The sequence below is a fragment of the Borostomias antarcticus genome (assembly GCF_949987555.1).
Source record: "Borostomias antarcticus genome assembly, chromosome: 4".
In the NCBI taxonomy this organism is placed as follows: Eukaryota; Metazoa; Chordata; class Actinopteri; order Stomiiformes; family Stomiidae; genus Borostomias; species Borostomias antarcticus.
The window spans coordinates 599,902-625,192 of NC_140237.1; the positions used below are offsets into that span (position 1 = coordinate 599,902).

Here is a 25,291-nt window from a genome sequence, read left to right on the forward strand (position 1 = left end):
ACTCCGAATATTGACTGCCTGACGACTCACCGAAGTAGCTGTCTGCTCTGACCTTGACTTGACGTGCCAGAGCTCTGTCAGGGCTGGGAAAAGTGTATGGAAGTTGTTTTTTTTTCTAATTTAATTCAATCTTAATCTCAAATAGTGAAATGATAAATCAATAATACTATGTTTGCATCTCATTTTCCTAAATAGATAGGCCTATGTGTTTTTTTTGCAACAAAATTCAAATTCTAAGGAATATATTGCATTATTATTTCTGTATGTACACTGTCCTGTGACAGCACTCACCAAGACACCAAATAATACAAATAAATTGGGGGTTAATTTTGATTAGGTTAAGGTTAGTTTTACTTAGTCCATTTAGCAAAACTGTCATTTAATTGTTTCTTGGATTTTGCCTAATTGCTTGCAGCTTGTTTACCCGGGGGTAAGAGAGTGACCCAGGAGTGACCCTGATGTAGGGAGGACATGGAGGGGTCAGGGGTCATCCAGTGTCTGTGGCAGGGTGAGACATGTCTGGTGATGGCCCTGAGCCTTTCCCTGTCTTCTTTCTGTATACTTTCCTTTTGTGCTTATTTAAAAAACAAAACTATACTCTGAATTCCTCCCATTTCTTTACTTCTGTTCTTTCATTCAGCCTTTCTGAGGGGAGGGAGGGAGGGAGGGAGGGAGGAGGACCAGCTGGTCCACAGCACAGTCATTTGTACATTTAAGCTTTTGTGGGCTCTCAACAAATACGTTCCTCCTCTCTCCCCTCTTCTCATTAACACTCCAATGTGTGAAGCTGATCTCTGCTGTGTGTGTGTGTGTGTGTGTGTGCACGTGCGTGTGCGTGCGTGTGTGTGTGTGTGTGTGTGTGTGTGTGTGTGTGTGTGTGTGTGTGTGTGTGTGTGTGTGAGTGAGAGAGATTAGGAGGATCAGGAAGTGTGCTCAGCAGTGTGTAGTGATTCCTCAGTAGGTGTGATGCTACTCAGTACCCGCTGTACTATTTTTACCACTCCAAAATACTCCCTTCTCCCTCTCCCTCCCTCTCTCACTCTCCCTCCCTCCCTCTCCCTCTCTCACTCCCTCTCTCTCTCCCTGGGTTCTGGGCCGCTGCTCTCCAGGGAGAAGGAGGTGAGAGAGACGGATGGAGGAAGAGAGAGAGGATCGAGAGAGAGACATATGGTTCTGCCTGGCTGTGCTGTGCTGAATTGAGAGAGAGAGAGAGAGAGAGAGAGACATATGGTTCTGCCTGGCTGTGCTGAGCTGAGTTGTTGTTGGACCGGTTCTTCTCTGACTGATCCTCAGGCCCGGCTCCTCACTAACCTGCAGAGAAGCAGCTGCCACGCCAGCTCTCTCTCCTCCTCCTCCTTCCATCTCTCCATCTCTCCTCCTCCTCCTCCTTCCATCTCTCCATCTCTCCTCCTCCTCCTTCCATCTCTCCATCTCTCTCTCCTCCTCCTCCTTCCATCTCTCCATCTCTCCTCCTCCTCCCTCCTCCTCCTTCCATCTCTCCATCTCTACCACTCCATCTCTACTGCTCCCTCTCCTCTCCTCTCCCTCACTCTACATGCCCAGAGAGAGGTGGTGAACGAGAGAAGGAGAGAGAGAGAGATGCAGCGGAGAATGTCACAGCCAGTTTAGCTGCGAGTCTGGCTGGTTTCTCTCTCTCGCTGTCTCTCTCTGTCTCTCTCTGTCTCTCTCTGTCTCTTTCTGTGTCTCTCTGTGTCTGTGTCTCTGTCTCTCTCTTAGGAGAACATGTACAGTATAGAGCTTAACAGTTAGTTACCGGAAGTGAAAATCCCAATCATTCATTCATATTCTGAATTGAGGATTTTGATTGCAAGCCATAACCATCCAAGGTAGACTTGCCACGAGCAGAGACTGTGAAAGGATGGATATTCTCCTGTAGAAGCCACAAGCCCATATGATATCAACCGTGTTTTAAGGAAAACATGTTTTATTTGTGATGTGTCATGGGGATGTAGAATACTACTCTACCCACAATCCTAAAGTGTAACAGCGGCGTCTCTGAGTGATTGGTGAAGCTCGCTGTTACCATGGAAATGTTTACCGGACATCAACATTTTGTGGGCTAGTGAGTTACTGCTGCTACCATGGCTACCACTGAACTCGATGATGGTTTACCACAGATCAACCATGAGTTCCCTCTGTGATTATTTTCATGAAGTGAATGAGAAATGTCCAATATTGAATATTTTGTTTATTGACATCAGTGACAAGTTAGCTAGGTGCTGTAGCAACAACAAACATGGTCACAAAATATCGTTATTTTAGGTTGGAAGTCGTTGGAAAGGTATAATCCGCAATGGTTTATGATTAGTTTCTTGAAATCTTCTTAAACTCCTTAAAATAATTATGCACCCGTATGGTCTTGATTCATCTCATAGCTGGTCATCTTGGTTCCAGAGTTTTAATCCTCTGAAACGTCAGTTGGAGTGAACGTAGACCAAGTTCACTTTCGGGAATCAGAGCCGTTCAAAGAGTGGGCGCTCACTGTGGCGCTCTGTTAGTTTTTGAGCTTTTTATGACGCAGCAGGCCAAACTCTGCTCTGACATTTTACAATGAAGCCTTTCTGTGGTCTGTCTGACCTCAGCAGCGTTTATACAACATGGGCCGCCATGCTTTTCCACTGACTGCTCCTGTGAATGTTCCTGGAGGGTTGGTTGGATGTTCCTGGAGGGTTGTGTGAATGTTCCTGGAGGGTTGGCTGGATGTTCCTGGAGGGTCGGTTGGATGGGTTGGTTGGATGTTAAGTTGTTTGTGTGTTCCTGGAGGGTTGGTTGGATGGGTTGGTTGGATGTTAAGTTGTTTGTGTGTTCCTGGAGGGTTGGTTGGATGTTGGAGGGTTGGTTGGATGGGTTGGTTGGATGTTAAGTTGTTTGTGTGTTCCTGGAGGGTTAGTTGGATGTTGGAGGGTTGGTTGGATGGGTTGGTTGGATGTTAAGTTGTTTGTGTGTTCCTGGAGGGTTGGTTGGATGTTGGAGGGTTGGTTGGATGGGTTGGTTGGATGTTAAGTTGTTTGTGTGTTCCTGGAGGGTTAGTTGGATGTTGGAGGGTTGGTTGGATGGGTTGGTTGGATGTTAAGTTGTTTGTGTGTTCCTGGAGGGTTGGTTGGATGGGTTGGTTGGATGTTAAGTTGTTTGTGTGTTCCTGGAGAGTTGCGGGTATAATCCTAGAGCGTTAGCAGAGCCTTTCCACTGGGCGTCGTTGGTGTTGAGTCATGGGGACGTGAACTCTCTCAGAACGCCGGCCAACCCACACAATCACTCTGACATAAAACCAGACAGGCTCACTAAATCAGCCCCTTATTCACACAGATTATACCACTCTGGGAACGTGTTCTGCTGTGTGCCTGTGAGTGTGAGTGAGGCAGTGTGTGTGTGATTCTGCCCTCCTTTCCTCGGCCTGTAGCTGTTTAGTAACCTGCCTTCTGGAAGCCATCTCAAATACAGCCCACCAATCGGGGCCCATCTCTCTGAGAGATTCATCTCGATGTCGGCCAATCCCTTTCCTTGGTTGATGTGATGCCCGTGGGATGTGTATCAGCCACAGCGCCGCATGTCGCACGAACACACCGTAGCATGACATGATACTGAGACCTAACATCAGTAACAGGATCAGAGATGTCGGCCATGTTGACTCAATTTCTGTGTGGGTTTGCAGTACATCCTCATGTGACCTCGCAATCACATTTCCCCTCGCTGCTTCAGTGAATCAGCGAATCAGTTTACACTAAAATTCGATTTAGTGCTCGTCCCAAAGTGTGCATCCCTCAGAGTCCCACCATGAAACAGGAAGGTTCAGGAAGGACTTTTGGGAATGTTCTTAATCCTGGTTCTGGGGGATGCGTCGTTAGATTTGAGCCCCGCGGGTGTCTTACTGCAGGTCAGTCAGAATGAAGGACAGCCCCAAAAATGACACACTACTCCCCCCGTCCCCCCGCTGTAGTGTGCTTGCGTTCCCCCAGGGTGAGGGCTGATTCTGGGCTGGCGCGGGAGCAGTGTGTGCTGGCCTGCAGCCTGCGCCCCTGCTCCCTACCATGAGGGGGGAAAGGTCTCGGCGGTCGTTACCGGCCGGTACTTCAGGTTTAATGGCGCGGCGTTTAAATGAGCATCATCGAACTGTTTACAGAGACGACACATAGGAGGATATCAGAACCTCCCGATGATGGCTGATGTTGATTCAGCTCTGGGGAGACGGGCTGCTGTGTGTGTGTGTGTGTGTGTGTGCGTGTGTGTGTGCGTGTGTGTGTGCGTGTGTGTGTGCGTGTGTGCGTGTGTGCGCGCGTGTGTGTGCGTGCGTGTGTGTGCGCGCACGTGGGCGCGCGCGCGTACGGAGGGACACACTTTTACCATAAACACACATGCTCACACAAACACATCAGTCATTTTAGCAGACGCTTTTATCCAACTACAAGCGACTTACTACAGTGAGAGAGGCCGTCCTGTGTGTGCGTGCGCGCGTGTGTGTGAGCACTTTTAGTTGTTTTTTTTTGTGTGTGCGTTCTGGCTCTGTGTGTTTTGTGGGTGTGTGTGTGTGTGTGTGCGTGTGTTTTGTGTGTGTGTGTGTGTGTGTGTGTGTGTGTGCGTGCGTGTGTGTGTGTTCTGGCTCTGTGTTTTGTGGGTGTGTGTTTGTGTGTGTGCGTTCTGGCTCTGTGTTTTGTGGGTGGGTGTGTGTGTGTGTGTGCGTTCTGGCTCTGTGTTTTGTGGGTGGGTGTGTGCGCGTGTGTTTTGTGTGTGTGTGTGTGTGCGTGCGTGCGTGCGTGCGTTCTGGCTCTGTGTGTTTTGTGGGTGTGTGTGTGTGTCTGGATTCCTCAGCCATGTGAGCTGAGGCTGTTCTCATCAGTGCGTTTCCCACTCTGGTCAGCTGACAGTCTGACCACGGGGGCAGACTGGGCGGGGCGAGGAGAGCAACGGGTGGGGGGGGCGGGGGGGATGGGCAGGGGGGGGGTGCGTGCCGCAGAGGTGGCAGTAGGCGGCGGGTGAGTTTGGGGATGATTTCTTTGATGGTTTGAGTTGGTCACATGCAGGATGATTGTGTTGGCGTGTGCATGTGCCATTACAAAGTACACAGCTTGTCGAGCTGATGGCCGGACTGCTGGGCTGACCGACAGCTTTTAACCCTCCCACTTGACTCTCTAACTGTGTTATTTATTTACACAATTCATTTTTTGGATCGCTTTTTATACTGTCCCTTGTCTCGGGCTTCTGTTGTATACATGACGCCACGGCTTACTTGATAATAGTACTCCTGTGATGTTCAAATTAGTCGATATGCTGATCAAATTATCCTCTGTTATGTTATTATGCTCTAATAGAATCATCTGTTTAATTTGCATACATTTCCTGTACAAAGCATTCCTCAGAGGCGTTGGTCCATTCACAGATTGTCCGAAGGCAGAACCCGTCGGCGGAGCAAAGCTGGCTCGCTCTCTATCTCGCGCCGATTGGTGCTCTGAATGATTGTAGACTGGAGTGGAAAAGGGGTGTGGCAAGCTGATGTTATGAAAGCCGAGCCGGTCGCCGCAGTGTTTAATCTAGGTGTGGAGATCGTAGACCGCTGGAATGCTAGTGTGCTGTGTGACCGTCTACTCCGGTCAGTTGTGCCATGTGCTTTTGACCGCGCCTCTCCACGCTAACGCCCTCCCTCTCTCTGTCTGTCTGTCTGTCTGTCTGTCTGTCTGTCTGTCTGTCTGTCTGTCTGTCTGTCTGTCTGTCTGTCTGTCTGTCTCTCTCTCTGTCTGTCTGTCTGTCTGTCTGTCTGTCTGTCTCTCTGTCTGTCTCTCTCTCTGTCTGTCTGTCTCTCTCTCTCTGTCTGTCTGTCTGTCTGTCTCTCTGTCTGTCTCTCTCTCTGTCTGTCTGTCTGTCTGTCTGTCTGTCTGTCTCTCTGTCTGTCTCTCTCTCTGTCTGTCTGTCTCTCTCTCTCTCTGTCTGTCTGTCTGTCTCTCTCTCTGTCTGTCTGTCTCTCTCTCTGTCTGTCTGTCTGTCTGTCTGTCTGTCTGTCTGTCTGTCTCTCTCTCTGTCTGTCTGTCTGTGTCTGTCTGTCTGTCTGTCTGTCTGTCTGTCTGTCTGTCTGTCTGTCTGTCTCTCTCTCTCTGTCTGTCTGTCTGTCTCTCTCTCTCTGTCTGTCTGTCTGTCTGTCTGTCTGTCTCTCTCCTCTCTTTCTCTCTCTCTCCTCTCTCTCTCCCCAGTTTGCCCGGGTCTGGGTTCCCGACGCAGAGGACGTGTGGAAGTCAGCTGAGCTGACGAAGGACTATAAAAATGGAGACGCCTCCCTGTTCCTCTCTCTGGAGGACGGAACGGTGAGAGGGGAGGAGAGGGGAGGAACGTGGAGGAGGGGGAAGGCCGGGTCTCTCTCTCGTGAGACGGGCTCAGCCTGAAAAACACACGCTCACACTCTGCCAGTCTCATTATTGGTTATTGGCCCCATACCCAAACACGTCTTCATATGGGAGAGGACTGGACAGATGGAAGCAGTAATAAGACAAGGTTCTGAGTCTGTTAGAAGACAAGGTTCTGAGTCTATTAGAAGACAAGGTTCTGTTAGAAAACAAGGTTCTGAGTCTATTAGACGACAAGGTTCTTTCTACGTGTGGTTGCCAAGAAGGTTAGAACCATTGTCATTCAGTTAGGCCTGAGGGTCACAACATGGAACATGCCCCTCCCCTAAGCCAAACAAATCGCCCTCTTTGATAAGCCTACAATTCCACCAAGTAAGTAACTCGCATATCTACATTAAAGGCTTCTATTCCTCTTGTGAACTGTGTGTTCTTCTGCTCTCCGTTCTCCTTCAGAACATAGAGTACAAGCTGGACCCCAAGACCAAGAACCTCCCCCACCTGCGGAACCCGGACATCCTGGTGGGGGAGAATGACCTGACGGCGCTCAGCTACCTCCACGAGCCCGCGGTCCTGCACAACCTCAAAGTCCGCTTCATGGACTCCAAACTCATCTACACCTACTGCGGTACGCAGGCTGTTTACACACACACACACACACACACGCTAGGGCTGGGTATCGGCAAGGACCTCACAATACGATACGTAGCACAATACATGGGTCACGATACGATTGTATCACGATATATTGCAATATGACGCGATAGGACACGCATAGGACCAACAGAAATGAAAAAGGTAGGAATTCTACCTGTAGAAGATAAGAGTAAAACAATTAAAACTCAACAATATGTTCAATATAGTTCATGATAGGGCCCCAGAGTATATGAACAGCAATGTAAAGATGGTGAGAGATCAACATGACTATAAAACGAGAGCAAGTATCATGTCATGTAGTGTTCCATCAGTCAAGGGTCGTCAAGGGTCAACTAGCTAGGCTTTTTCTATACTGGCATTCCACTATTGAACCATTTACCCTTGAATGTTAAGCAGAGCCAAACAAAAGCCATCTTGAAAACCAAAGTAAAGGCATATCTGTGGGGAGAATTAATGGGCCAACCTTGAAAGGAGGAGGTTTGATTCCTAGGTAAGGATATTTTAGGGAAATCTATTTTTATAGCTCAGGCCTGTGCTCATTTGTTTTTCGAATGTTTTTTCTTTGTTCAGTAGTGCTTTTATGTTACCATCGGGGACAACTTTGGAAATAAATGTTTTAATTAATGCTTTAAGTGCTATCCTCTGGGATTTTGTTGGTGTTATGACTTTGAAATGAATATTTTGATCTGTGATACCATGTGGAATTCCAAATAAAATTCAAATAAAAAAATTCAAATGATACAGTACATATTGCGATACATTACTATACTCTTATATAATTGAGATAATTTAAAATACAGCTGAAAAAACTCCATCCCCCGCGGAGGTGATCGTGAGGGCGGAGGGAATGTAAGGACATTTTAAATCCATTTAACACATGAATAAAGTATCGATGGCTGAATGTATCTTCAGTATATCTATTCCCTTTCTTCTTCTCTAGATTTTCTTTTTGCCCCTCCCCCCCCCCCCCAAAAAAGTAACAAAAAAGATATATTGATACTGTAAAACGGAAGATCAATACTGTATTGCAGGGAAAAAATATTGCGATGTGTATTGCTGTATTGAATTTATTACACCCCTAACACACACACTCTCACACACACACACACACACACATACACAAATAACCTGACGCGCACCAGGTGGTTTGAACAACCATCTTCAGCATCTGAGAAAGCCTTGTTTGAAACGAGATAAATCAAATTCTTATTGAAGCCAGTCAGGAGAAGAGTGAAAACATATTTTCCGCAGAGAAAAGCCTTCAGTGTCGTTCTTTGCTTTTCTTTCAATGAAGAAATACTCTCCAGTTCAGATATAACTGATGCTAGAGTATAACAGCATCTACTGTACGCTAACCTCATTGTGGCTTTAGAACGAACAGTTCTAAAGAACGCTGATTGGCCGATCGTTTTATGGCCGGCCAATCAAACATCTCTATTGAGCTTTTCCAGATTGAAATGACGTGAGCTTGCGAGATAAGGATGGTCTCACGGAGTTACTAATACACACACACACACACGCGCATGTACATGCCTAAATGTACACACATAAAGCCCACATACACAAACTCTCTCACACACACACACAACTCCAGCCTTCAGAAACGCTGTGAGCCATGGGTTGCCCCTGTGTGACGTCTCCTCCCGGTGTGTTGACCGCAGGGATCGTGCTGGTGGCCATCAACCCCTACGAGAGCCTGCCCATCTACGGCACGGACGCCATCAACGCCTACAGCGGCCAGAACATGGGGGACATGGACCCACACATCTTCGCCGTGGCGGAGGAGGCGTACAAGCAGATGTCCAGGTGTGTGTGTGTGTGTGTGTGTGTGTGTGTGTGTGTTGGAGTGTGTCTTGGAGTGTGTGTGTGTGCGTGCTGGAGTGGATGTGTGTGTTGGAGTGTATGTTAGAGTGTGTGTGTGTGTGTGCGTGCGTGCGTGCGCGCGCGGCCACATGCATGCTGTCTTCCTGTTGCTAGCCCCTACCACTTCTCTCAGGTTTGTAGGTCAGAGCTGAGCTAGATTCAATCCAGAAATAACTTGGTGGTCTCTCCAACCCCCCCCCCCCCCCCCACCTTTCAAATTCAAATGGATTCATTAGTATGACAAAACAGAAATCTCTCTCTCTCACTCTGTTTCTCTGTCTCTCTTTCTTAGACTACTGTAATTTCTCACTGCAGGAGCTCTACTGAAAGTCCATCTCACACACACACACACACACACACACACACCTCTCTCTCCATCACTGTGGTCTGTGGGGCGGTGGTGTTCTGACCCATCAGTGACCTGTGATCCCAGCTGAAGTCCACATTATGTATTATGTCCGCTAGACTGGAGAGAACCCCGTAGAACACACACACACACACACTCCTTTCAACGCTGTTCCTCTGCTCCTCGGTCAGGGATGAGCGGAACCAGTCCATCGTGGTGAGCGGCGAGTCGGGGGCGGGGAAGACGGTGTCGGCCAAGTACGTCATGAGGTACTTCGCCACGGTCAGCGGGTCGGCCAGCGAAACCAACGTGGAGAGGAAGGTGCTGGCCTCCAACCCCATCATGGAGGTGAGGGCCGTGTGTGTGTGTGTGTGTGTGTGTGTGTGTGTGTGTGTGTGTGTGTGTGTGTGTGTGTGTGTGTGTGTGTGTGTGTGTGTGTGTGTGTGTGTGTGTGTGTGTCACAAGCTTGTAGTTTAGGGCGGCACAACCACGGCTGTGTTGGGAGGACGAGGAGATACCAGCGAGGAGAGAGAGACGAAGGAAAGAAAGCGGTCTCTCCTTCTCTCTTCCTCTCCTCCCCCCTTTCATGTGCCCCGGCCCTAGGCGTACCCTGCTTTGTGTGTGTGCGTTCGTTCCTCCGTGTGTGTGTGTGTCATGGGGGAGGGTACAGATCTCCCCTGTGCGCATATGCCACCGCCGGGCCCCACCTATCCCATCGCTGCACGATGACATCACTCTCCTCCCGGAACGTTCAGCCAGAAGCGACCAATCGGAGCTCGGCTCCCGGGATGAATAAGCATCTTTCTTCCCTGCGTTGCAAAGGGAGGATGTCTGGTCCGAATGCTGAATGAATTTTGCCTGTGTGTCAGCGCGTGGCTGGATTGCATCAGCTGTTGGCGACACAAAGGTGCTCCCTGTCTCCTAGTATATAGGGGTGTCCAGAGGGGCGGCCACTGATGTAAGGAGAGATTGGAATACCTGTGGGCTCTGCTGAAAGCCTCCTTGTCCATGGGGAACAGGGCGAGTGTGTTTGCCCTTAGCTCAGCAAGAGCTCTCTGTCTGCACACACACACACACGCTTTAACCGCCTCCTTGACAAAAACCCGTGTGATTTCAGGGGCTGGATTTCTCAGTAAGGCGCTGTTTATTGGCTTCAAGCTCTTGCCAAGCGTGCGTGTGTGCGTGTGTGTGTGTCCGCGTGTGTGTGTGAGCTCTAGGAGCTGACTACAGCGGGTATCTCTGCAGATCTAGCAGGATTCCATCCCCCACAATTCTTAGTGCCACATGAAAGCCTCAATGCTCTCACCCCTAGGAACTGATTATATGATAAACACTCTTAGTTGAGCATTTATTACAAGGCTACTTGTTTTCAGATGTGCATTTTGTTCAAAGTCTTCCCTCCACAAAGGTGATCGTTAGTACCTACAAATACCTGGGCACAATCATTGACGACAAACTACGATGGGAGGACAACACAAACACCATCCATTCCAAAGCACAACAAAGACTGTTTTTACTGAGGAAGCTAAACTCTTTTAATGTAGACAAAACTCTTTTATAGACCTTTTATTGAATCAATTTGAACTTTTGTCCGTATTTGCTGGTTCGATAATCTCAAGGTGAAGAGCAAGAATAAGCTACAGAAATTGGTGAACACCTGCTCTTAAGGCCGAGACGCACCGACCCGACATCAAAGAACTAGCGCCGCCGACGGCAACTGCCGTGCCGCCTCGCGTCGCCTGTACCAGGGCCGTTTCACTCGAACACACCAAGCGGACGGCAGCCAGCAGCCGACGAGCGCGTACGTTTCCGCGCCTGCGTGAGATGAAATAACTCCACACCACCAGGTGGCGGTAGTCTGTATTATCAAGAGGAAACGGAAAGACCGCCGGACGTATAAACCGTAAACAACGCAGCCATTTTTACAGCACTCTCGCTCAGCACGGGCGGTAGTCTCTGAGATGATCTACTAAATTGTGTAAATTATCAGTCTGGTGTGTCGGGGGCTTAACATCCCAGGGACAGGGGGTCCCAGCTCAGTCTCTCTGCTCTGGACGACAGACACCTGGTCAGCGAAGCCCCCTCCATCCTGGTCGACCCGTCCCACCCCCTGAAACAGCTCCACCTCCTGCCTTCTGGGCGGAGTACAGGGGCCCCTAGGCTCAGGAGCCCCAGAGATCAATGCTCCTTTATACCCAAGGCAATAGCTGCCATTAACCAGTAGGGATGCACCGATTGCAAAATTCTGGGCCGATGTCGATGTTTAAAATAACAATCCGGCCGATGGCCGATGTTTATTTTATTTTATTTTTATTCCCCCTTTTGTGACAGGGAAACAAAGAAATGATGCCTGCTTTTCAAATGGCCAGTTAGATTTGATGTGTTAAAATGGCTGTAGTACCTCCTCTTGAAATGTCACTTGAACAAGTTTTACAAGTTGCATAGCGCATATCTTTGTCTGAGATGATGAAATATTCCCACATGGCCGACATTTTTATTTCACTTTAATTTGAAAGCAAACTACACGTGCGTTTGCGGCGTTACGTCACGGATCTTCTCCGAATCTGCAGCTGGGTAGGCTACGTTTTGCAACAAAAAAAGCCATAATTGTTGCGACATAACATTGGCCACTACCATCGGTGAATGTCATTTTATTTGCCGATGGGCCGGTGGCAGTCAACAAGGCCAACATGGGCCGATGCATTGGTACATCCCTATTAACCAGTAATTATCCAGTTGGCTTCCTTTAGGGAAAGACTTGGGTGTTCTATTACTTGGACTTTCTTTTACTCATGGACTTTTTATGTGCTTAGTTGTTTGTGAGAAGTCTTTTTTGAGTGGGGTTGTAGCGTTTATGTTAAAGCTGCACCTGAATTGCCCTCCGGGGACAATAGAGATTTATTGAATTGAATTGGATGAGTGTGATAGCGTTGCTTACAGAGTCAAGTTAAATTGAGTGTCTCACAGCCCGTCTGGTTGTGTGTGTGTGTGTGTGTGTCCCCTTTCAGGCGATAGGCAACGCCAAGACCACCCGCAACGACAACAGCAGTCGCTTTGGGAAGCACATCGAGATTGGCTTCGACAAACGCTATCGCATCATCGGCGCCAACATGAGGACGTACCTGCTGGAGAAGTCTCGAGTGGTGTTTCAGGTGAGCCACAGACGCACATGCGCAGGTCTGAACCCACCTCTCGCTCTCTCTCTCTCTCTCTCTCTCTCTATCTATCTACCCCTCTCTCCCTCCCTCCCTCTCTCCCTCCCCCTTCATCTGTCTGATGTTGTTTTACCAGGAGGTCAGACTGCGGTTGCTAGGGTGGGCAGCAATCGTAGCCGGGACAACAGTCTCTCTCTCTCTCTCTCTCTCTCTCTCTCTCTCTCTCTCTCTATCTCTCTCTCTCTCTTTCTCTCTCTCTCTGACTGGTCCCCGGTCATCACTGGTCCTTCTGGCTGTTAGAAGACGTATCATCACGCTGAAATAAGACTTGTGTGGAAATGTTGCTCTTACTGGTAGTTCAGATACTGCCCACGCACCTAGAGAAGAGAGATGGAGAGAAAGAGAGATGGAGAGAGAGAGAAAGAGAGAGAGAAAGGAGGCTGCCTAGACCCGACCCATAGCTGTTCACATCCAAACACACACTCCTTGTATTTCTCTCCGCACCAGACTGCTACCAAAGAGGATTAGAAGAGCGGATGTCTCTGTGTGAATTCGAATGATGTAGAGTGAGAATGTGTGTGTGTGTGTGTGTGTGTGTGTGGGGGGGGTGTAGGCCTACATACTTGGCGTTAGTCATTACCCCTTCAAAGCTGTGCAGTCTGACTAGGTGGAGTGTGTGTGTGTGTGTGTGTCGGTTCCACCGGAGAACCGAGCAGCAGGAACTTCTCGTTCAGGCGGATCATTCAGGCTCGTCTGTGTCGGTGCCGTCGCATTCCTGTCTGTTATCTCTGCCTCTCTCTCTCTCTCCCCCTCTCTCTCTCTCTCTCTCTCTCTCTCTGTGTGCTCAGGGTTGAGGGAGTGTGTTTGCTCCTGCCAGACAGTAGCTGGGAAACACCTCCCGCCCAGGAATGAGGACATTGTAGTTAAATGAGCGCACACACACACACACACACACACACAGAAAATTCTCGGACGAGGAATGAGGATGTGATGTGAAGCGTGTTCGACTCGGTCACATTCCTGTGTGTGTGTGTGTGTGTGCCTCTAATTTGCTAGTATTGTAGGTTACAGGTGAAAGGTCAGACTGTGAAAGGTCGTGTTGAGTGAACACCCACAGAACTTCCTTCTTCATTCCATGTTTTCTACTTGGAAACCTGGCCGTCTAGCTTAGCACTGCACTGATAAGATATGATTAATCATTAAAGTATCTATCTATCTATCTGTCCATCTATCAATCTATCCATCTATCCGTCCATCAGTCTCTGTCTGTCTGTCTGTCTGTCTGTCTGTCTGTATGTCTGTCTCTCTGTCTCTCTGTCTGTCTAATCGATCAATTAATAGAAGTGATGGTTATTGCCAGCACTCTCACTGTGTGTGCGTGCGTGTGTGCGTGCGTGCGTGCGTGTGTGCGCGTGCGTGTGTTTCCCTCCAGGCGGACGAGGAGAGGAACTATCACATCTTCTACCAGCTGTGTGCCTCTGCCCATCTACCAGAGCTGAAAGCCCTGAAGCTCAGTGAGTCATTCTTCTCACCCACCAACGCTGATAGAACTCTCTAGAAGTGGTCAGCAATACGATTTCACATTAGGACACAATTACTGGATTCTCATTGAAAGGTTTGTCCGTTTATGATGCAAGGCTGCGATGAATTGATCCCGGGGCGAACGGTGTCCAATTTCACCTCCGAGGTCAAATCACAGTCATAATTGGGAGCAGTTTCTATTAGATGTGTCAAAACATTTATCCCAGTAATACTTGCAGTCGTCTGTTGTCTAGCTAGCGCACACACACACACACACACACACTCACACACACTGCCGGTTGGTCAGTCCTCTCTCAGCAACGTCTGGTAAACGGAGGGTTATACGGCAACATCAGAGGCTGCGTTGCTGGGCAACAGGCTTTAATCTGGGTTAGGACTCGTGTGTGTGTGTGTGTGTGTGTGTGTGTGTGTGTGTGTGTGTGTGTGTGTGTGTGTGTGTGTGTGTGTGTGTGTGTGTGTGTGTGTGTGTGTGTGTGTGTGTGTGTGTGCGTGCGTGTGCGTGTGCGTGTGCGTGTGCGTGCGCGCTTGTGTCAGAGAGAGAGAGAGTACTGATGAGAGCGTGTCTATTAATCAGATCCAGGAAATGAATAGCCTGAAGCACTTAACCGCAGCCCTGTCGTCCTGTCGTCCTGTCAGCTGGACTGATGTGAGTCGAGCCGTGGCTCCGGTCCCTCCGAGGAACGGTGACCTGCTTCCCTCCTCACGGTCCCTTTGTCTCCCTCTGTCCTACCTCTCTGCCCCCATCCTCCACCCCTCCATCCCCCTGCCCCCCCCCTCCCTCCCCCTCCTCCAGGCAGTGCAGATGACTTCCTCTTCACCAAGCCGGGGCGCAGCCCTGTCATCGACGGTGTGGACGACGCCAACGAGTTGAGCGCCACCCGGCAGGCCTTCACACTGCTGGGTAACGCACACACACACGCGCGCACACACACACACACACACACTTACACACACACTCGCATAAACACAGACAGTCAGCTCTTTGCGCCAGTGGGGAGAGGAAAGGCCAGGGAAGATAACCCAGCAGTAAAATGTCATGTTGAATTGCCTCATGCTCTGCCAACAGCAATCTTTTTGTTTACCCGTTGCTGTTTTGGTTTTCTGGAGACAGGACGTTCCAATTCATTCATTTTCCCACAGTTCCACATGATTAGCTGGAGATTGAGGTGTGTGTGTGTGTGTGTGTGTGTGTGTGTGTGTGTGTGTGTGTGTGTGTGTGTGTGTGTGTGTGTGTGTGTGTGTCGTCTCCCTCCCTGCAGGCATCAATGAGTCGTATCAGATGGGGCTGTTCCAGGTGCTGGCCGCCATCTTGCACCTTGGAAACGTAGAGGTCAAGGACAGATGCGCCGACAGCAGCGTCATACGGGTGAGGACACGCCCACTCTGCCCCTGTCTGTCCCCGCCCACCCGAGGACACGCCCACTCTTCCCCTGTTTGTCCCCGACCACCCGAGGACACGCCCACTCTGCCCCCTGTCTGTCCCCGCCCACCAGAGGTAACGCCCACTCCTCCCCCTGTCTGTCCCTGCCCACCCGAGGACTCGCCCACTCTGCTCTCCGTCCGTACCCCCACACCTGGACCCAATTATCCAATTATGTTGATTAACGATTTAATCCCACCCCTCATTCTCATCCTTCCTCTCTCTCTCCATCCCTCCCTCCCTCTCTCTCTCTCTCTCCATCTCATTCTATTTTTTTCCCCCTTCCTCTCCCCCCCCCGCAGCCCAACAACAGCCACCTGACCACGTTCTGTGAGCTGGTGGGCGTGTCCTACCAGGACATGTCCCATTGGCTGTGCCACAAGAAGCTGAGGACGGCCACGGAGACGTACATCAAGACGGTGCCGCGGCTGCAGGCCACCAACGCCCGCGACGCTCTGGCCAAGCACATCTACGCCAAGCTCTTCGACTGGATCGTGGAGCACGTCAACAGGGCGCTCCACTCCACCCAGAAGCAGCACTCCTTCATAGGGGTGCTCGACATCTACGGGTGCGTGTTTCCCGAGCGGCGGTCCGGAGTCGGGCGCCTCGGAGGGGCGGAGCCGGACGCGTTAGCCTGCGTTTGAAATCCAGCTACGTTTGAATGTTTTCATCGGGAAGCGTATAGTCGGGACTGGAGGAAAAACTCAGAGAGAAAGTCTATAAATTGCATTGTGAATATCGTAGCTTTTTCCCAGACGTTCTCACCGTTGTTCTGTCAGCACTCTGACCGTCCGTCTGTCCTCTGGACCCCACCCCTCCCCCCTCCTCCTCCTCCCCCTCCCTCCTCCTCCTCCTCCCCTCCCTCCTCCTTCCCCTCCCCCCTCCTCCTCCTCCCCCCCTCCCTCCTCCTCCTCCCCCCCTCCCTCCTCCTCGTCCTCCCCCTCCCCCCTCCTCCTCCCCTCCCCCCTCCCTCCTCCTTCTCTCCCTCCTCCCCCTCCCCCTCCCTCCTCCTCCTCCCCCCCCCCCCCCCCCAGGTTCGAGACGTTTGAAATCAACAGCTTTGAGCAGTTCTGTATCAACTACGCTAACGAGAAGTTGCAGCAGCAATTCAGCGTGGTGAGTAGCGTGTAGCCTGCGCTGCTATGGTTACGGAGGAGTATGTTAGCATTAGGACTAATCCGTGTGTGTGTGTGTGTGTGTGTGTGTGTGTGTGTGTGTGTGTGTGTGTGTGTGTGTGTGTGTGTGGGTGGGTGGGTGGGTGTGTGTGTGTGTGTGTGTGTGTGTGTGTGTGTGTGTGTGTGTGTGTGTAGCATGTGTTTAAGCTGGAGCAGGAAGAGTACATGAGGGAGCAGATTCCCTGGACTCTGATAGACTTCTATGACAACCAGCCCTGCATCAACCTGATAGAGGCCAAGATGGGGGTGCTGGACCTACTGGATGAGGAGTGCAAGGTAACACACACGTGCGCACACACACACACACACACACACACACACAGAATACACTCAATTCCCACCTCATGCTATACTTATGTAAACCCAACAGAATGCTTGAACGTGGACTGTGCGTGTGTGTGTTTGTGTGCACCAGAAGGGAGCGTGTGTGAGAGAGTATGTTTGAGAGAGAGAGAGAGAGAGAGAGAGAGAGTGTGTGTGTGTGTGTGTGTGTGTGTGTGTGTGTGTGTGTGTGTGTGTGTGTGAGAGAGAGAGAGAGAGCCAAGAAACTTCATTGTCCAACCAAGGTTGGAAAGGTGTTTTTGTTCTCATCCCGGCATACAATAAGAGAACATAAAAAGCAGCATTCTGACATTCCACTATAATACATAGACAGGGATACAGTACAGGTAGAAGCAAAGTACATTAGTCATTTAGCAGATACTCTATCTAGCCTGGCTTCGCCAGACTCAATTCGCTAAAAATGCGAAGGGTCTAGAAACTCAGTTGCTTTCCGATTCCTAAGGGGCGTTACCAACGGGCGTAGATCAAAATTCCTCTGGACGCAATTGGATAGACCTCCAACCAATCAGCGAAAATGCCTCTACGGCACTCCTTTGTTCCGTCATCTTATTAAACCCGGCCCATATTAGATAAACGGATGTGAGTGGCACAAACAAATCTGTATTCGAGTGGGTTCTGTTAGAGTGGTTGAATGTCCAGACTGATCTGCGGAGTGAAATGGAATGTGAGCCCGCGAGATCAGGCTGGCGACGCTAGGCTAACACTTTCATCCAACGCAACAACTTACAATAATTGCATTTAACATGGGAAGTCAGCGTACTACTACTCACCAGAACTCACAAGTGCATCTCCTTTCTAAACAATGACTAAGAGCATAATCTAGTGCTGAAGGCAAAGTGCAAGAGATGCAAAATAAAAAATATATAATGGGTGCTTAAGAGGGAGGATCCTAGTAGTACGTGTTGAAGAGGTGAGTATATACCTGTAGAGTGCATATCCATCTGTTACCCAGTGTTGCTGAGGAGGCTGATGGCTCTAGGGAGCAGCGCTGACCAGCGGGGAGCGTCTCTGACTGTGTGGAGAGCTGGTCAGGATCGTGGACTATAGCCAGAGCCTTTCAGCATCCAGCTGATGTGTATAGGACCTCCAGCTGCTTCTGCTGACAGCCTATCACCTTGTCAGCTGCATTGACTATCCTGGGAAATTTAGCCTTGCTCCTTGCAGTGAGATTTCCAAATCATACTATGATATCCTGGCTAACACCAAACCCCCCTCCTCCCCCTAAAAAAGAAAGAATCAAAAACATTCTCTGACTGGCTTTTTTCATGTAGGAAATCAATGTTAATCCTTGAAGCGTGCTCTAGCTTATCTTGTTGACCCGTGTCCGCTGTCCCGTCCGGTCCAGATGCCGAAGGGTTCTGACGACTCGTGGGCCCAGAAGCTGTACAACACCCACCTGAAGACCTGCAGCCTGTTTGAGAAGCCCCGCATGTCCAACCGGGCCTTCATCATCCAGCACTTCGCTGACAAGGTACGCTAAGCTAAGCTAACGGGACAAGGTACGCTAAGCTAAGCTAACGGGACAAGGTACGCTAAGCTAACGGTCCCGCCTCCGATGGCGTCCCCTCCGTAGAGCAGTGGTCTGCCAGTGGTGAGACCAGTATAATAAACAACCTGTTCTGGAAAAAAAAAAACGGTTCAACCAATAGAAATACAGTATTGCTCCGAATAGAACGCCGCCCTGATACAAACGCTGCTCTTGGAATGTTGGATCCAGTGTGTCTACTGTTACCTCACGCCCGCATTCCAGACACACTAGAATTATTTTGCCGTTGGTCATTTTTTTCCCAAAATTAGTGCGCTCTGTTGTCCACCATACCCACAATAGTAGCTTTTTTGCTACCGTTAGCTAAACCAAGCTATCATTCACACGGGACTCGGCAAACAGAAAATGTCCGGTAGCCGTGATGCTAATTTTCACTATGTTCTACTCCGTTCGCTTATGCATAAAACATTATCAATCGGAACAATAGTAGTTGTTGCATGAATTGGTCTTCTGGTCGATCTAGCGGTCAGTAAAATCAACCAAATGCCAAGAGGTGGACATCATTGGATTCCTCTCGGCCTACAGGATCTAGCAATGTGCTTTTGAGCAGTTTGGAGTCAATTAGTGTCATAAGCGCAGAGAATAACCGCCGGTTCAAGCAAAATGCACATTTCCCCATTCATTCTGTCTGGCGCCTGGCCAGTTACTGATTGTGTGCTCCAACGGGTATCAGAACCTCTTGTTCTTGTGTTGTCGGTTCTCCACCTGTTGTCCATGTGTGTTTGGTTTTGTCCCATCATGACAACCCTTCCCCTGAGCAGAAGGTAAACCCGGCATTCTCAATGCTGACCTTCACCTCTCTACCCCCTTCTCCCTCCATCTCTTCATCTCTCTATTCCCTCCCTCCATCTCTTCTTCATCTCTCTATCTCTCTCTCCCTCAATCTCTTTATCTCTCTATTCCATCCCACCATCTCTTCTTGCTTCAGTGTTTCTTTCTCACCGCACACTTTTATTCTGTGTCGCCGGGGTCACAGCATTATGATGTCACAATGGAGAGGGGATGAGGGAGGAGGGATGAGGTGGAGTGGGATGAGGTGCAGTGGGATGAGGTGCAGTGGGATGAGGTGCAGTGGGATGAGGTGCAGTGGGATGAGGGAGGTGGGATGAGGGAGGTGGGATGAGGAGGAGTGGGATGAGGGAGGGTGGGATGAGGAGGACTGGGATGAGGAGGACTGGGATGAGGGAGGTGGGATGAGGGAGATGGGATGAGGTGGAGTGGGATGAGGGAGGTGGGATGAGGGAGGTGGGATGAGGGAGGTGGGATGAGGGAGGTGGGATGAGGGAGGTGGGATGAGGGAGATGGGAGGTGGGATGAGGGAGGTGGGATGAGGAGGAGTGGGATGAGGGAGGTTGGGATGAGGGAGGTGGGATGAGGACTGGGATGAGGGAGGTGGGATGAGGGAGATGGGATGAGGTGGAGTGGGATGAGGGAGGAAGGATGAGGGAGATGGGATGAGAGAGATGGGATGAGGGAGGTGGGATGAGGGAGATGAGATGAGGGAGGTGGGATGAGAGAGATGGGATGAGGGAGATGGGAGGAGGGATGAGGGAGGGTGGGATGAGGTGGAGTGGGATGAGGGTGAGGCTGGGCTAAGACAAAAATGTGTCCCTGGAGGAGGGGACTTTATGGCCCAGTAAGAACTAGGGCTGCACGATTATGACAAAAGATAATAATTGCGATTATTTTCTTCAAAATGGTAATTGCGATTAATAATTGCGATTAATAATATTTATTAATATATAATAAGCAAAATGCTCCCATATCACAGACATTGATCCCTTTTTTGCTACTAACTCACTGACCCAATTTCGTTCATTTTTTCACTACTCACGGCTGCAGGTACTCTTGTGACACTTGTCTTGACCTACTGCTATCTGTCTTCTCAGTGAAATTAATACGCACAGCGCACTCAGCGGGAACGCATGTGATTGGTCAGACAGCATAAGCGCCTGTTATTCGTCCGTGTAGTCCTAGCACACTCAATTCAAAGCAAAATTATTAATCACATTAATTGCGGCCTTTTGCGATTAGTTAATTGCTGAGGTCATAATCGCGATTTCGATTAATTCACAATTAATTGTGCAGCCCTAGTCAGAACGACCCCTCTTCCTTCCACAGTAAGAACCCCCCCCCCCCCCTCCACCCCAGTAACCCAATACTGAGGGTGTACCAAACGCATATCCGAGTGTCACAATGGAGAGGGAATGAGGGAGGAGGGATGAGGTGGAGTGGGATGAGATATGTGGGAGGTGGGATAAGGGAGGTGGGATGAGGTGGAGTGGGATACAGGAGGGTGGGATGGGGGAGGTGGGATGAGGAGGGGTGGGATGAGGGAGATGGGATGAGGGAGGGGTGGGATGAGGGAGGTGGGACGAGGTGGAGTGGGATGAGGGAGGAAGGATGAGGGAGATGGGATGAGGAGAGGTGGGATGAGGGATGGTGGGATGAGGGAGGGTGGGATGAGGGAGGGTGGGATGAGGGAGGAGGGATGAGGTGGAGTGGGATGAGGGAGGTAGGATGAGGGTGAGGCTGGGCTAAGACAAAAATGTGTCACTGGAGGAGGGGAGTTTATGGCCCAGTCAGAACGACCCCTCTTCCTTCCACAGTAACAACCCCCCCAACCCCCCCCCCCCCCCCCCCCCCCGCCCCGGTAACCCAATACTGAGGGTGTACCAAACGCATATCTGAATGTGTGTGAGTTTGTGCGTGCCGATGTTGTGTGTTTGTGTGTGTGTGTAATCTATGCAGCATGGTTTGTGGTGCGTGTGTGTGTGTGTGACATTTCTTGATGAGATAGCTGACCCAGTATTGCTCTGGCCTGTTTTAGACTAGTATCAAGTTGCTTATAGGTGGGAGGAAATCTGTCCTGTACCCCCTTACACTCTCAGGGGGAAGGCTGTTCTGATAATTAGCTTTAACGTGCGTGTGTGTGTGTGTGTGTGTGTGTGTGTGTGTGTGTGTGTGTGTGTGTGTGTGTGTGTGTGTGTGTGTGTGTGTGTGTCTCAGGTGGAGTACCAGTGTGAGGGTTTCCTGGAGAAGAACAAAGACACTGTGAACGAGGAGCAGATCCATGTTCTGAAGGCCAGCAAGGTGGGTCTCTCTCTCTCTTTCTCTCTCTCTTTCTCCCTCTCTCTCTCTCCCTCCCTCCCTCCCTCGCTCTCTCTCTCCCCCTCCCTCTCTCCCCCTCCCTCCCCCTCCATCTCTCTCTCTCACACGCACACACACACACACTGCCACTCTGTGATTAGCCTGGGTCATTGAAACCCCCACACACACTCCGGTAGCGTGGCCAATCAGAAGCATGTCAGCAGCAGTCACTGAGAGTAAAAGATACACTGTGACAGGAGAGACCTCAAACAGGAAACCAGGTGGGACACTCTCTGGGACGGTCAGGGAGACAGCGTCCTCTGTTGTTCAGATGATGATGATGATGAAGATGATGATGATGGCGGTGGTGTCTTCAGTTGGCCCACTTTGACAGGGAAGAAAGAGAAGAGGTTTGTGTTTGTATCTCATGCTCTGGGAGTCTCTGGGATGGATTCTACATGCTGATTCAGCAGAGTGCGCTCTGAACTGTCCCTGCTCGATCTAGAATTAGTGTGGATTTGTGGTCAGGATGTGATTCAATTAAGTGATTGGCTTAAACAAAGCAGCATTAAATCTTGTGCGGCAAAATGAGCCCATCCAATCACATGCTGCTTCACACACGCACACACACTGTCTCCCTGAAATCCCTGTGATCTTATGGGATTATCAGTACCGGTCATCTCCAAGGATGCCGTCACGTTTATGCTCCCAGGGTATTTACCCCTCAAAGGGAGTTGCACAAAATGTGTGTGCTACGACCGGTAATTCGAACAGACACGCCCGATCTGCTAACGGTCTCCAATCCCAGAGCTCTCCCCACTCTGGTTAACGACCGCTCTGTTCCTTATTGACAGCTGTTACGTGTCGGGTAGGATGATTAGCAATAACTATTACTGCAAGGGAGTATTAATCACACTGGGTCTTAGAATCAACCTTAAAGAGCTTGAGATGTTATGCCTGGACAGCTTACATTTACATTACCGGACATCCAATAATAATGAATGAAACTCAGTCCTTTTAGAGGAAATTTTAATAAATGAAATGATTAAATGGTTATACAAGATTTAATGATTAACTGGTTATACAAGATTTACTTATTACACATTGCAAGCCACCATGAGCGCACAACTGAGCATGACAATAATACCTTGATGAACAGAATAAACCAAATCAGTACTAATTTTAGGATCAAAATATAAATCATATTAATTGTATGTGTATATATACATTCTAAGTGGTAATTGTGTCCTATCCTATATATAATAAGAATTTATCCTGCCAATGAACCTATGATTAATAACACACAATATTAATATTAAACATCACCTAAAACCCAATTCAATCAACAATATGCAAACATGAAAACCTGTATACTCTGATCGAGAGTAAAGATAATAGGATGTGGGTGTAGAAGGAAACACCTGGCCTAGCGTTGCTTCCACACGAACCACAATGCAGTTCTCACCAAGACGAGGCCCCTCCAGCTGGAGGGAAGTTGGAATCGTGTCGCAACGGTCCTTTGCTGCTGGAACTCAGGTTCTCTCTCTCTGCGTAGAGGAGACGACCGCTGGGACGCCGTTGGTGGAGCTGGGAGATTCTCAGCCGGATCTTTCTGCTTCAGGAGGGTCGGACGAGGCTCGCGAGCAGTGTAGACATCTCATCTGACTAACAGTCATACAGTCCTTATATACCCCATGCTCTTTCTCGAGAACCTTCGAACCAACCGGTGAATCTTCAGCCTCTCACCATATATGGAAGCCACCATTTTGTCCCATCTCAGCATGCCGTCAATGGAAAGTCCCCAAGCCACCATTTTGTACATGTGATCTTATCATGCCTTTTGGAAAAGTACTAAGACTCCAGAGATACTCTCACACGAGAAACATATCTCTGAAAGTCAACAATTGTACCTTGTTGTCAATATTTGCTTTATCAAAACAGTTAGTTAGTAGAATGTTCAGTCCATAAGGCCAAAAGTGCTCTCAAACGCACCCTCAGCTTCTGTGTGTGTAGCGCAGCACGGCAGTTGCTCCACTTCACACCACATCCTGTTTCCCCTCTCAACCTTTCACCACCAAACCTAGGCAGGCTCAAAGTGGTTACGACAGAACACAGGCACATGCTAAACATACTGTAGTTTTCTTTTATGGCTTCGTTCTTTCAATGCTTTCACAATATTACTTTCAAACAAATCATTTCTTATAACTAAACTTAATAACATTTCTATTACATCTTAAGAATATAGTTTATGCATTTGTAACATGTGTATATTTGTTCTTTTGTTGTTCTGAGTCTGTGTGAGTGGAGTGTGTCCTTGTCTATGTGTTCACATGTGTTTGATCCTTTTTTATGTTGGTGTATGCTTTGTCCTTACTCTTAACTGTAAGCGTGTAGCACAGCATTTTTAAGCACATTCAACAGATCAGGTTTGCATCCAACAAGGTTGAGCACATTTAACAGATCAGGTTCGCATCTAACAAGATTGTTATACGAAAGAATCTGTTAGCATCCCCTTCAAAGCGGTTATACACTCCTCTGTCCCAACAGGCCCAGTGACCTCAACGGGGAGGTCAATCACCAGTTCGGTGACCTCCTCAACGGGGGGGTCAATCATACTCTGCTCTGTATTTCCCTCCCTTGTGAGGCCCACGAAGGGATCTCTGGAAAAACCCATATTGCTTCCCTCTCCTGTAGGGCTCTGGCCCATAAATGGATTAGAGCAACTCATAAGAGCTGCCTCAATGCTGAGGGGTTCAAAGGGGGTAAACTGAGGGTCAAGTGATCTAAAGGTCCAGTTTGGCTGCTCTGACTCTTGTTTAATCTCTGCTTGCTCTGGTTCTGGCTGGACCTCGGCCTTAATAGCCTTACTCAATCTCCTTGCCTTGGCTTCTCTGTTCCTTTCCTCCAAAATGACTGACCTCTCTTGTTTTGTCATTTTCCTCCAATCAGCCGTGGGGATCCTGACATGAAACTTCTTGTCTGCTTTCACTAACCTTTTCCTACCTTCGTCTGGTACCACTTCCCTCCCGGGAGTACTAACCCCAGGTTGAATACTAACGGTTGATCCCCAGGCAGGCGAACCTGTGGTTTTGGCTGCCAGGTCGACAACACATACACGCACACACACATACACACACATACACGCACACTGGTAATGAATGATTTGACCCCCAGGCTGGTCACAGTGCTACAGTATAATGCTAGTCCAGATGTTCACAGATGGCCTCCTGACTATTCTGTTCTAGACTCCTGCAGGCGCAGAATGGGGTAAGGGTTAAAACAGTCTAGTCTAACCCCTAACAGCCCTCTAAACACACACACACACACACACACACACACATGGAAACATGGTTAACTACTGAAAGAAGCTTCCATGGCAGCACAGTCTCTGTGTGTCAGCATGGAAACCAACCCGACTAACCATTGATAGGGTAGACATGATAATGGCTCCTTATTGGTTATCTAATGAAGCAAGGCCATGAAACCTTGCTAGCCATGCCCAAACACATCATTGTATGCGTGTGTGTGCCTGTGTGCGTGTGTGCGCGTGTGTGTGGGTGTGCGCGTGTGTGTGGGTGTGCGCGCGCGCGGTCATGCATTTGTGCAGCCCAACACCTTCTCAACTACAACTCCCATCATGCACCACACCTCCATTAGACCATCTTAACCAAGCACTGGTAGTGTGCCACAGTAGCCATTTCTTCTCTCAGGTCAATCACAGTTTGCTATCATACCGTAGATCGGCTAATGTAACGATTTTTTACTTTTGGTTTTCTTTTTTTGGTTCTTTCTTTTGTTCTTGTGTTGT

At 49.3% G+C, this 25,291-nt stretch overlaps 1 protein-coding gene across 1 annotated transcript in view; it reads left to right on the forward strand.

Moving 5' to 3' along the window:
* Positions 1 to 471: 471 nt before the first annotated feature.
* LOC311308082 (unconventional myosin-Va-like) overlaps positions 472 to 25,291 on the forward strand; it is a gene marked incomplete at both ends in the record, with an annotated part of 53,779 nt that continues 28,959 nt past the window's right edge. The window contains 15 exons of the mRNA XM_084437019.1: positions 472 to 508; positions 1,738 to 1,745; positions 6,201 to 6,311; positions 6,804 to 6,975; positions 8,666 to 8,810; positions 9,405 to 9,561; positions 12,222 to 12,365; positions 13,801 to 13,882; positions 14,704 to 14,811; positions 15,170 to 15,276; positions 15,633 to 15,898; positions 16,365 to 16,446; positions 16,641 to 16,781; positions 18,193 to 18,318; positions 21,403 to 21,486. Coding sequence (XP_084293145.1) covers positions 472 to 508; positions 1,738 to 1,745; positions 6,201 to 6,311; positions 6,804 to 6,975; positions 8,666 to 8,810; positions 9,405 to 9,561; positions 12,222 to 12,365; positions 13,801 to 13,882; positions 14,704 to 14,811; positions 15,170 to 15,276; positions 15,633 to 15,898; positions 16,365 to 16,446; positions 16,641 to 16,781; positions 18,193 to 18,318; positions 21,403 to 21,486 — 1,770 coding nt within the window. The remainder of the gene's footprint in view (positions 509 to 1,737; positions 1,746 to 6,200; positions 6,312 to 6,803; positions 6,976 to 8,665; positions 8,811 to 9,404; positions 9,562 to 12,221; positions 12,366 to 13,800; positions 13,883 to 14,703; positions 14,812 to 15,169; positions 15,277 to 15,632; positions 15,899 to 16,364; positions 16,447 to 16,640; positions 16,782 to 18,192; positions 18,319 to 21,402; positions 21,487 to 25,291) is intronic.